The sequence below is a fragment of the Nothoprocta perdicaria genome, unplaced genomic scaffold (assembly GCF_003342845.1).
Source record: "Nothoprocta perdicaria isolate Ctin4 unplaced genomic scaffold, notPer1 scaffold_128, whole genome shotgun sequence".
Taxonomy (NCBI): Eukaryota; Metazoa; Chordata; class Aves; order Tinamiformes; family Tinamidae; genus Nothoprocta; species Nothoprocta perdicaria.
The window spans coordinates 2,021,074-2,034,510 of record NW_020454405.1 but is presented as its reverse complement, the minus strand read 5'-3'; the positions used below and the strand labels follow the sequence as shown (position 1 = coordinate 2,034,510).

General features: G+C 40.2%; 1 protein-coding gene across 1 annotated transcript in view; it reads right to left on the bottom strand.

Moving 5' to 3' along the window:
• LOC112942422 (rap guanine nucleotide exchange factor 5-like) overlaps positions 1-13,437 on the bottom strand; it is a 63,825-nt gene that overhangs the window by 9,140 nt on the left and 41,248 nt on the right. The window contains exon 7 of the mRNA XM_026033361.1: positions 12,357-12,405. Within this exon, the coding sequence (XP_025889146.1) occupies positions 12,357-12,405 (49 nt within the window). The remainder of the gene's footprint in view (positions 1-12,356; positions 12,406-13,437) is intronic.

Genomic DNA, 13,437 nt, shown 5'->3' with positions numbered 1-13,437 from the left:
ATTCTGGGACAGTTCCCTAGAATTGTAAAATGTACATAAAAAAACTTGTGAATTTTGGAGCTTGGCCAAATACTTCCTTCCCTGCCAGCAGAAACCCTGCTTTTGTCCTTGGGATAGAAATATTTCAGGATTTCTTACAAAGCTGCAACAGTAGTGAAAGGCAAAGCTGGTTTAACCTGACCTACACAAATCCAATGCTATGTTGGAGCCAGTCTTGAGACCAAAGATAAAAATAAATATAAATAAATTGCCTTTTTTTATCTGCATCYTTTGACCTACAAAAAAAGGTCACTATGAATGAAAGAAAGTGAAGACATAAAAAGCACATTAGCTTGCTAAAGAGCAATTCGAATGTGTCCATTTGCAAATTAGCTTGGGGAATTCAGGATGTTGATTTTTAATGGTCACTTAAGGATCATAAGGGCTATCATCTGATCTAATTTCCTCGCTCCCCTGTGGACCAGGAGAGGGGATTTGCTGGAAGATTTTTCTAAAAAACTAATATTGGAGTAGAGAAAACACTAGGAGGGAGCCTAGGAGTTCTAGGAGGGAGACTGAGTATTTATGTGCAAAGGGATTATCACTTTTTACAAGCAAAGGTTGTTTAATTTCTTTTGATCTTTGTTACGGGGGAGAAGTAACCCATTTTAACACTAATGGAACATGCATGATTCTGTAATAAATAAACGTGTAGAATAAATGTGTACAATAAATGTACAATCCTGCAATGTACAATATGTACAATAAATGTGACTGCAACTGAGGTCGATCCAGCATTTCCCTTATAATCTCTTCTCTGCCTGGTTCCACCAGTCACCAGCAGAATCAATGCTGAGTGGCAATTTAGGAATCAAGTAATCATCTGTCTTTCTCAAGAAAGGGTTTTCTGTTTAGGGTTAAGGTTTTGTTTTCGATGTCTGCAACCAAATTTGGGGCAGGGACAGAAGAAAGCTCATTAAACCAGCAGAGAAATAATGAAGTCACCTCCTCCTGCCTGCAGAGAATCCTGCCACATCAGGATGAGGCGACTTCGGGATTATCTACATGCCCCTAAGACACACGAGTCTGTATATTCCCAAACGTGAAGGTGAATTAATTATGTCTGATGAAAAAACTAAAAGAACCTCAAAATGCAGTGCATATTGTTTTATTTTTAATATTTCTTTTTCCGATCAAAATGGCAGAATCTTCCAGGTAAGCGGCCGTGGAAGCGACTTGGGAAGAAGGCACCCATAGGGCAGCCCATGGACAGGGCCGCAGGGCAGCCTTCCCAGAGGCTCGGGCCTCATTGTGCAGCTGCCTCTTTCTTCCTTTCATACAAATGCSGTTTCTTCTTCCTACCCTTCTGGCCGCAGAGATAACCTCCCCAGCACAAACCCGGYGCTATCGCCAGACTCTGGTGGGGCAGCGGCCCCACCAGAACAATAACTCCAGCAGAGGTGTGAACTTCCTCCCTTTGGCTTAATAGGGTGTTAGCTTTGCAAGCTCATTATTTAAATATCCAAGGGAGGACTGCTGTCTCGGTTAACCATTTTGGTGCCAAACAGCAGCCCCAAATACAGGCCAGGCCCTGAGGGCTGCTCTGGCCGTCTGGGAGCAGAGCGCTCCAGCCCGCTCCTCATGCCGCACTGGGGCACTTCCCTGGCAATGACGATGCTCTTGTGTTATTCATTGAGGTTCTTCAACCTGCTCATGTCAACCTGCAAATGCCTCCCACTGCAAGACCTCAATCCTTTCACTACCATGCAATTAAATTAAAAGAAAAAAGTTTTTTCCCTGATGAGTGGTTATAGACTCTGCCCCCTCAATCCACCTGCACCAGTCGACTGGCACCAGCTYCAACAAGAATCACAGAAGTGTGAGCTTCCTTAAATGCCAATTTTTTCAAGAGCACCTTTATTTTCTTCTTGCTTTACAAAATAAAGTTTCTGGGATGAAGCTTGTAAGAAGCAAACAACAACAAAAGCATTTCTTCTTTTTTTCTTTTTTAATCACATGCTTCTAAGCCAATTTCATGATCTTTGAAAACTTTATTATTATTCTCTACGATGGGGCTTGCGACACCCCTTGTTATTCTTTGTGGAGGTTATTCAGTGAGCTCCAGAGAGGCTGGTTACTATGGCAGCTCTGAGCTGTCTGACAGTGTTATAATATTTGCTGATGCCTATTAATTTATCAGAGTGGAAAAAAAAATGAATGGCTCATATTGCTGCTACTGGGGAAACTGAACACCGTATCCTCTAGCTTGTGCAAGGCAGTAGGGCTGAGGAATGGGAARGCGGATGAGTAAAGATTAAATACTTACAGACATCAGATTTGGGGACCATTCTAAGCCAGACAAGGTCCCCACTGCATATGTCTGTATTTCTCAAGTCCTATTTCCAAATAAGAGAGTAAAAACAAAACAGCAAGCACTAAACATGCTTGAAATCCTGAAAAGCTGTATGTGAGAGACAGCAAGGATCCCAGAAATAAAACCGCCCAACTGAGAACTGGTTCCTTATTTACTGTGAAATTGTAATCTTTTCCCAGGAATTACTGAAAAGAGACAGGTTTTTAAGCTCATCCTTAACATGTTTCCTTTTATTCGCAACACAGAAATTGCCTTGGAGCTTCCTTATTCTTTCCCACTATTTCTGCATATATATATGCAAATTACTGTGCAGATTTCCCTTCACTGAGTACCCTACATATCTCCGAAACAGTTGGCAGGCCCTTGGGGGGGTGTTGCCCAGACAGCTGTGCAATCAGCTGAGTAAATCAGCTAATTAAAGAAACAAAGAAAATGCAAAAATTATTGAAGAGGGACTCCTGCTCGCAGCACTGTTGAGCAYCTCTGCATCTAAGAGCGCACAGCAAGCACGGGAGAGTAGAGGCGCCTGTAAATTGGGCAACAAACTGTTCCACAAGTGACAATGGYGACAGTTTCTCTCCAGCTCTCGTATGGGTGTTCTCAATTTTTGTGCCCTGTGTTATGAATCAATTCAGTATCAACTCTGGTATTTTATTTTCTTTTAAAATGACAGRAGTATGAAATGCAATGTCGGTTTCCCATTTGTCTCATAAAAAAAATGGTCATTAACTTTTGCTTGACCTTAGGTGTAGAACTAATATTGAATTTGCACAGGGAGCACTCATTATGCTTGTCTTGCTTCTACACAGAAAAAAAAAKTTCCCAGGGGTCTTAGTGCTGGAAGCCATTTCTCAGATCTCAAATGGGAAACAGGACTCCTGAAAATTATGCAAAAACATTTCCTCTCATTGCAGAGCTTATCAAAAGGAATAGATAACAGTATGGCTAGGAATCTGAAATCTAAACAGAGCAAAGCCAGTGTGCTAGGAAAGGAGGCTAACAGATGTGGACTTAGTCTGTCTGATCCACATATTTCTAAAGCATTGCTCCTTTTCACTGCCTCTGGATGACCACAAGAAGGACAAACCTCAGTTTAAATGAGACCATTGTAAATTAAAGAATGAGTATTCTCATATTTTGACCAAAAGGTTTTGCTGCTCTGCTTTTCACATTCTTAGTGCAACTGTTTTTGTTTGCCAAGTTGTGTTTATTTTCTTTATCTGGACTAAATCCTTTCATTTGAGTTTGAAGGTCATAGTTCATCTAAAAGAGTAGAGCATTAAAAGAATGTAATTTATACAACCTCTCTGGATAAACAAGGTAGGCAAAATATGAAATCATGCAGTTTTTCATCACGGAGGAAAAACTGGCAAATCAGCTGCAAACAATATAGGATTGTTATTATTATACAGAAATGAAGAAGAGCAATATTCTTGGTAGCAATAGCATCTTTTGCAGGAATGTATTCAATGGTGGGTTAAAGAAAGCTTTGTTTTTCACCCATGCTTTTAGATGTTCATTCTCACATGCAAGGTATTTAAAAATTTAAAAAGTGAGCAGTAATGAATGCATCTCTAGCAGTGTTGCCCGACAGCTACATGTTGGAAGGGTGGAGAGGAGACCTTCACACAATGAGCAGGAGGGGAGAGCTGGGAACCACTCAAACACAGAGGTACAGGCTGATCATGAAAGGAAGGTGCCTGAGCAGGCTGCGGCAAAGCAAAACGCTGCTCTCTCTTCCACGGAAACACCCTGTGGGCATGGCCAGGAAAGGAGCAGGAAACAGAGAGGGCTCTGAATAAACATGTTCTGCAAACACGCTGTAAAGGCCTCCCCCCATTCACTGAAAACAGAACATCCATCTGGGAACTGTTCTTTGCACAATTCCTGTCTTTTTGACCTCACAGCGCAATCGATTTTTCTGTAAGTGAAAGACACGTCACCCATACAGTTATTTTGCATTGCCTGTTTCTGAGGTGCATAAATTGCACAGAAAGATCTATGCCAGAAGTTTCAAAATAACTGCAAATAGCAGACAGTGAACTGTGAAAATCTCTCTCATCACAGCTCCAACAGAGAGGTCTCCAGAGCTCTTATTTTTCTTTCCAAGGCTCAGAATTCATCCTGATTTATGTAAACCGCTGAATATACAAAGGCCACTGAGCACAAACACAGAGCCTGCACATCAGCATTGTCCAGGACACTTCTCACCAGCAGCATTGCCCGGAGTGGACACAGAACAGGCACAGAGCATCATTTCTTGCTGCTCAAGCACAGAGATCCCTCCCCTGATGCTGGAAGGAGCCTGCTCCCTCTTTTCAAAGAGCTGCAGGTTCACAGGAGAGTGAGATCCCAGGATTGGGGTGACAATCTCCAAGGATGCAACAAGACATTGGTCACTAGGGGTGGGCAAAAATTGTTCCTTTGTAGTAAGGAACAAAATGCTTGAAAAGGGTAAATTAGAGAAGCCAATATGACTACCTCTCTTACTTCAAGGCATGAAATCCTTACAGCACAATGTGGCCTTAAAATTATTACTGGCTATATTTTTAGGCATAACTTTTTTTTTTTTTGAACCATGGTTTGGAAAAGCCTTTGAGAAAGAAAAAAAAATGTAATGTATCTGGAGGGCTACTTGTGATTCAGTATTACTGTGACCTGCCTTACACATGACACTCCTATTTCTTCAAATTGGGTGGCTATTTTTCAAGGATGAATGATTGTATTRACACTCATAAAAGAGCTCTGTTTTATTCCATACATTTTGGTAACCTTTGCTTTTAAGAACTTGATGCTTGGAGGAAYTGGACATTGTACTGAAATAAGGTCTTACATCAAATAAATCAACTCCCTAAAAAGAAATGTAAAAGGCCACACAAAAGCAGGCAGGTCTAACAGTTGACCACACTGTACATTAACGTCTATTCAACTTTCAGACTTTCTCAGTGTTTCCACAGGAGAAAATGCTCAACTTTATGGCACGAGTCACACTTTACTCTGCAAAGTGGAATGTGTCCTTTCAGTCCCTAAGGGTTTTCAGTTGCATAAGATAATAACAAGCTGTGCACCCTTCACACCAAAGGTACCGCACATCTACTTTCTTACAAGAGCTGTAAATTCAAAGGGTACTTAATGTGCTCCAGATTTAATACAATACTGAATTTCTCCAGTATCCAGTAGTCTTTATTTGTGCAGTTTTGGCCAATTTCTTATAAGCTCATTTTTGATTTGTATGAATTTAATTCACAATGATTTTGGTGCACTACCTAGCAGCTCTTCTACAAGTAAATAAAACTGTTAACATAGCATAGGACCTTTATGTAGCAACARGTTTTTGCTAAATATTATGAAGCAAAGTCACAAGCGAGTCCTACTGTGCTACTTGGGAAAARGGGGATGGAGGGATGGACAGAGGACTACGACCTTTTGGGCAGCATTAAACTGTTTTATCAGTTTAGCCAAYTCAACACAGCAGCAGCTGTAAGCAGTAGCTTAGCTTGTCATGGATGGGAGGCCAGCTCTCCCAGCCTCACTGATGAATCAGTTCGATTTTATTCCACAAAAGAGTTTCTGGGTTCCATAAAATTGTCTCTGGRTTAGGGAACTGATCTGTGTGCCAGTTCTTAGGGAAAGAGGGATATTTCAAAGTCATCGGTGCAGTGTGCCCCATCCAGCAGCATCTTTCCCTTCTCCCTTGGGTATTCAGTGTTCTGGCAGTCAGGGGTGTTAGTACTCGATTACATTGCAGCAGTATGCACACCTTTATGTGGTGTGACTCTTCATTTAGCTCAGGGATATTAACATATCTCCCCCAGCCTCTGCGCCACTGCAGCACATTGCAGCCCCAGACATATTTCAGCACACTAAACTGTCACAGAGTTATAAAATTTCACACCAGAGCAAGAGCAAGGAGAGCAGWTAGGGGTCTGCTCCTGGGGTCAGCAGCACCTCCCGTGGAAACAGCAAGCTTTTAAACCTGCTGTGCTGTAAAGATACACACAAACACATGAGATTTCAGTGATGTAAAGTCCACCTAAGATGGCCAAATACAAAGCCATCTATGAAGATCTGATGACACTGGGTAGTTGTAAGGAAAAAATATGCGAAGTTCAGTACTGATAAATGCAAAATAATGCACRTAAGATAAATCAGAACTAGCTATATGTAGGCAAGAATGAGTCCCAAATTACTGTTCAGAACAGTTTAGAGAAACTATAGATAATCTTCCAAAATATTAGCTCAACACTCAGCACAGATCAAAAGGATAAAGAGTTTTTTTTAAAAAAAGAGAGGAGGATTAGTGATTACTTGAAATGTTATAAAACACAAAAAACACTGGAAAATTACTGCCTAAGCTGGAGTGCTTCCACAGTTTGGATACTGCATGGTCTCCCTGCTGTACCATCTCAAAAATACCAGTAGAACCAGCAGATGTGGCAAGGATGAGAAGATTTAATAGAAGGGACTCTGTATTAGGAATGGCTTGCACTGTAGCCTGGAAAAGAGACAACTCCCAGGGGTATGATAGAGATCTACAAAATCATGAATCTGAGTATTGATTATTCAATATTTTCTACTATTGGAGAGTTATATCACCAAGCAAGAGGAGCAGCAGGGAATGTGTTTAAAACAGTCAAGAAAAATATGTCTTCACATACCACACACATGAGTTATGGGCACAACCACACGATATGATGGTCAGGAATATAATGGGTTCAAAAAGCAGTTAAACAAATTAATGGAAGGGCTACCCAACACAACAGCGTGCACACAGCAGAATCCCTCTACTCCAGACTGGTGATAAGCTGTGTCCATCAGAAACGTTGTTTGTACTTACACTGTTTTTTCTACTCAAACCATCCAAAACTCATCATGCACAGTAGGGTGGGAGCTGGGTGGACTTTCATCCTGACCTAGCCTGGCTGTTCTCATGTTTTTAACCGGGCTGACATTGCCTGGAGTGTATTAAAGTATAGTCACGCAATCGGCTCTGACAGCGGTGCTCAAGAGGTAGCACAGCAGCCTGCAAAAGGAATAGCTGCTCATTTATGTCAGCAAAGCTCAAGCCCCAGTGACTGTCTCATACTGCATCTTTTGCYCTCAAATAAAAATACTCATTGCCTGTTAAGTGCTGCCTGACAGAAACAACACTAAATGAAAAGGGAGGGAGAAACTATAGATATGCAGAAGTAGGTGCCAGGACAGTGCAGAGGTGACCTAAAAAAATCTGTCTTATAAAGGTAGTGCATACGAACAAATATTGGTATTACGAAGAAATGTGGACACAGTTTGATACACACTYATGAGGAAACAGCAGTACGCTGCCCTCCTCGCTCATGGGTGGGATTCATGGAGTGGCGGCCCAGGAGACCCAAACGGATCCGGCTGTGCCTCCGGCCGCGGGTTGCCTGACGGGTGTCATCCTCGCGTTAGGACCACCTGTAAACCCGGGCAAGCACGACGTGAGCCCTGACAAGCAGTCATGATGCCTGTCGGCCCTCGTAAAGCTTGAGAGAGGCTGCATGTCTGTCACGGGTACAGAGCAACGCACCTACCTGCGGCAGCTATCAGAAAGCAGCTAGGCAGAAGTAAACAGAACAATTCTAATGCCAAGAGTCAACTATTAAAAACAAAGTTGTATTCTGCTCCATTTTCTTGCCTTCCCAAAACCTTTCCCCAAATCAAGGGAGACACAATTTTATTATTTCTAAGATTAAGCAAGAAGAATTTTAATTATATGCTATAGAGAAATGCACAAGCTCATTTCCTCCWCTTAGACCACATTATCACGTGGGTTTTATTTTATATAAATTTTAAATGCTGTGCTTTCCAGCCAACAGCATTACTGAGCTCTATTAAAGCTTCAGGATTACAGGCATTAATTTTACTGGGTTTTATTTTTTTTATTATTTTTTTTTTTTTCAGAGAAACTAACAATGCTGATTCCCCTCTGCAGGAGGGCTCCCAGGTATCTATGTTATGCCTTTGCTTATACCTTGCCAATAGGAGTGGTGTATGTGCAACATTCATTTGAAACATGAAAAAGGAGCTCTTTTCCACTATGTTTAGGAAATAATTTATTCATTTTTCAGGTATTGCATTTTTCCTTCAGCCATATGTCAGTTTCATATTCCTCTCACATTCATCTTCACAGACACAATAAAAATGAGAGAGAACCTCTCGAAGAAGAGCTCGCTCCTCTACACCCTGCAGACTTTTTTTTTCCTGACATTCTCCATCAAGTCAGGTCCTGCACTAGCAAGAACTTGGTACGCTGCCCTACCCACACTAGGGTCATGTCTCAACTGTGTCTTTCAAAGCATTTTGTCATTAGACACTGTTAATGTATAAATCTCTGAATTGAAACAGTCATTCTGGTCCAAGAACTGAAACAGTTGTAATTAACAGTTTTCATATACTGAACCTCTTTGACTACCAAGTACCCAAGTTTCATTTAAAAAGCTAAACTAATTCATTCAGGTAACTAAAGGCAATTCTTCCCCTCTTCAAGCACAGCAGACCTTACTGTCTTGACCTTACTCACCTCTTGCAAAGGAAGCTATAGTGTTTGTGTGCTTACATGGTAATTTTTATGCAGTGTAAGCCAGTGATAACTATTACTGTCCTAGATAAATAATATTAAAGTTTTGAAAGGCCAATTTTTCTAGTAGAATTAAATCACTGAAATGTGTCTTTTAGACAGAGGTAGATGCAGAATTTAAAATAACTCAGAAACAAATTACACAGTCCTTAAATCTGGAAAAGCTAATTTTTACTCTTCCTGGCAGTGCTAACCAGTTAGCCAGAGGAAATATTTTGAAATACTGTAATTTAAAAAGCCAATGTATTAACTAATTGTTACAGGARCTTCCACACAACAGCTTTGTTTCAGGAGGGGATCATCTAACCTCTAGGAAAGCTTTCAGCTAATGAAGATACTGCCCCTTACATCCAAGTCCTGCTCAGATCAGGATGTCTGCCTGTCCACACTCACCACTCTCACTGGTGCTGGGCGTACGTGCCAGCCACCCATGATATTCTTCTCACCAGCTTGGAAGCACATCAGGGCAGCTGGCCCCAAAGCCWCGTTCCCCTGCTTTCGTGCCAAAATAAATGCTTTCTCTGACCTTTTGTTGGTTTGTTTCCTGGAATTATACACAGCCCTGGACAGGGCTGGAAGAACATAGTCTTAGAAAGATATTGTGGCTTTCAGTTCCAGAAGTATTTTTCTCTGAAATATGCTTCATTTCACCAGGCATGGCATATTATAGTTTCATTGCTAACTGTAACTGTTATGCTGTGAACTCAACCACCAGCAATAAAATAAATAAACATAATCAACCWCCCTAATTCACTCTACTCCTACTGTAGGAAAGACATTAAGTTAAATTAGACCTTACAGTTATGCCTGATCATGTAGTCATTTATCGCACAGTACTCCAACATGAGAYATAAAGAAATCCAAATTTCAAAACAAGTGTTCACTGGTTAAACTGACTAAAGAGGTATCTTTTGTTCAAATCTAAACTATTACTACAAGTTTTTGCATTAATGTATTAGGAAGGGCTGGTCAGCACTTCAAAGTTCTATACAGAGCTTTGTTTATTTAAGGGTGTGATTTTTAACTAAAATATGTCTATGTGCTCAATCTGAGTAAAAATTATCTTAGTATAAAGGTGACTCCAAAAACTAGCCGCCTTTCCCACTTTCATCTCCTGTGGTTCATTCCTGATCCACCAACAACCCAACACCACCATTTATATAGCCATCCACCAAGAGAAAGCAAGACACAAATTCAGGTTAAAAGTAATCCTATTTTGGGGAATCATATTTTTATGTTAGTAGTAGTAGTAATAATATTTGCTGACACAACTGAAGGGAAAAATTAGGCAAAGGCATTTTCTAGAACTGTATAAACACTAAGAAATAAGGCCGTTTTACCACAAAACAAAAGGTCATGCTGAACCATTGCTTAAAATAACTTGGTTTTCTCTGAAAGAAAACAGAACCACTTCCATGTTCAGCTATTAAAATTCAGGTGGAATTGGGGTTATAACACTTAAGAGCACATAGCTGTGGGGTGGTAGTATATAAATAACTACAGCAGTTTCAGAAAAAAACTTTGTTTAGGTCTGAATTCACACTTAGATCTGAATATACTTTCTGCAACCTTACACTCAATTGTGGATATAACTTGTGAGGACTGTTATTTCCAGATAAGTGTGTATCAAACTGCATCCACATATTTTTGTAATACTTATATTTCTCATATGCAAGCCACGTAGCACTTATGCTTCATTTCAAGATCTTATGGGAGGAGATGTATATGTAATAACTTTTCTACTCTATTTTTAAGCACAGATGTAGATATCTAGATAGACAGAGATATATGACCACTTAGCACTAATAACATATCAGGCAAGCAGATTGAAGTGCCTCATCTGTAATCTCAATTCCCATAAAAACCACTGAAGTTGCAAGAGATGCTCAGTGAAGTCGGTTAAAATACTCCTGGAGACCTCAACAACTTTGGGAACATGCCAGTAATTTATGTCTACTCCACTTCTGTTTTACTCTAGAAACACATTCAACTCTTACTTTGCCATAGGCACATTACTCTGGCTGCAGACTAACAGATACAGATGAAGGCACCAGAGAGTCAACCTGTGCAGAGTCAGCTCTGGTCCAGCAGCCTTGGTCGGCTCCTGCTCAGCATCAGGAAAACCCAGCTCTGCTGCTTCCACACCAGCAGCAATGCAGATACTCTCTGCAAGTATCTGCAAGCAGCCCCGACAGAGTCGAGCCAAGTASGGTTTTATTAGCACTGTATTGCCAGCATTTGCTGTAACACAAATTGCCAGAGTTCTTCAATTTCTGTTCACCTTTCCCTTTTACTGCGCTGCAAACAACCTTGSCTATTCAGTCATCTGGATATACTAAGCAAGTCTTCAAGAAAGAACACCCTCAGAATAAAGCTGGCCTTTACGGACTTAGAAAGATGGAAACCATAAATTCAGGAAGTGATTCAAATACCTCCAACACCTTAAGGCAAAATTCTGATCATTGGTCTACTGAGTAAAGAGCAAGTGAGGCCTCTTGCTTTTCTCCCAGGAATATCTCCATGAAAATCAAACTTTCTGAAAATAGAACTATACAATGTGTTCAACTGAAAATTGCACTTATTGGACAASAAAGAAAAAAGATCACTTGGACTTACCTAACCCTACGAAAGGAACAACAACCATTTGCAGAGATCCATTCTGAGGCACATCTGTTTGTAGTCTTATAGGTACACATCATTGTACCTTTATGGTTAGGCAAACCAAGGCCAAAAAAATATAYCCTACACTTGGAAATTAAATTTCTGATGATCTTATTTCCTACAGGTGATTGTTCCATTATCTTGGTCTAAACCTTGAAAAAAATGTGTGATCGTAGTTCATATTCAACAGAATAACTGAAGTTGAAACCTCTGGTGCGCACTTGTTCTTAAATACTAAGTATGGTTGATAAAGAGAACACAAAATTTCAGGCCTATATTAACTAAATTAAAATTTTTAATGTTTACTTTTTATTTTTAGCAATGCACCCGACTGGGCAGCTAAAACACACTGGAGAGAGCATAAAATACAAGGCCATAAAATAAAATATATCAAATTTATCAACCTATTTGTCTCGAATGTAAGTGTATGCTGAGTGCAAGCTGAGACAAAATAATGATGCTGGCCAGAAAGAGACCCAGGTTCACATTTGGAACTGCAACACTCCAAGATTTTATCAGCTAGCTCATGAGATGTGAAAAGCTAAGAAAAGCAAATCTCGAACAGTAATTGCATTGTGCTGTATACACACATTCTCCATCAAACAATGACCTCAGTGAGGAATAATGTCCGCTTTCTTTGCTTCCTAATGTTAGTAAGATGTCAGTGAAAAATCAAATACTTCAGTAAATGACAAAAGGGAACCCTGTAACAAAAGGTCTCTGAAGTCCAACTTGACTCACCTGATTTCCTTGCTTTCAAGGCAATGACAGCAGCCAGTTCTTTCTGTACCTAAAATAGCAGGAAAGGAGAGGATGGTTATAGTTACCCAGATACAGTCAAACAGGAAAAAATGTAACACTGGTAAGATGCAGGGTATCAATCATTTGGAGCAGTTAGGTGCATATGGACTTTTATAGATACTTGCTTTTTAAACTATATTTATTGTTACACTTATATCTATTTTATTTTCATTCGGGAATTCTATGGCAACTATTTTTTAACTTTAATTTCATGTAAATCCTGTGCATTCTTTGGGGAACAAGCAATTCAGTAGCCTGACCTGTAGTTTATTTGCTCAGTGTGCTCCCTCAAATGCACACACTTAACACTCCCTCCTTTCCTCGTTAAATGTTTGTTTTCCCTCTTCTGAACATACTCTAATGCTGGATTTGTTGTCTGACTCCAGGTTAAGGCAAATTCACCATGCTGAGGTTCATGTATATAATTGACATTTTGCAGAGCAGGGGGCCTTCAGTGGGAAACAACTTCTCCTAAGAGTGTGGCTGAGCATTTCAGGACCAAAATTTAACTTGAGATGAACAAACAGAACTGCAGCTATCCAGTTATCTTGCTAGACCATGATAAAACAACCCTGACATACTAGTTAACTGCCCTCCTCAGCTTCCTGAACCTCCTGTCTGCATTTCTGCATTCTCTGTGCTTTCCCTGTATTTCCTATATTATCAAGCAGAGTCTCTCCAGCCCTGTATCCACTTCTCTCCATAAGTCTTCTCCTATTTCTATCAATAAAATTCTATGCTATGCAATATGTTCACGCTTTATACCTCCTTGCTATCATCTTGGTGTGGTGGAAGCAGGAATTTTGATACCAGTTTCTGACATACCACTTTTTGATATCCATTTTCTGAGAGTATGTGAAATTTAAAACAGCATCAATCACAAGACTTGTGACGCAGGTCAGAATAAGGCCCTGACCCAAGAAGAGTCCCTGATGTAACATAATCACATACAACTGTCCACACCTCATTCTCACATCTCTGAAGAAAACCTTTAAAAAGTGAAACAAGAATATGTAGTATT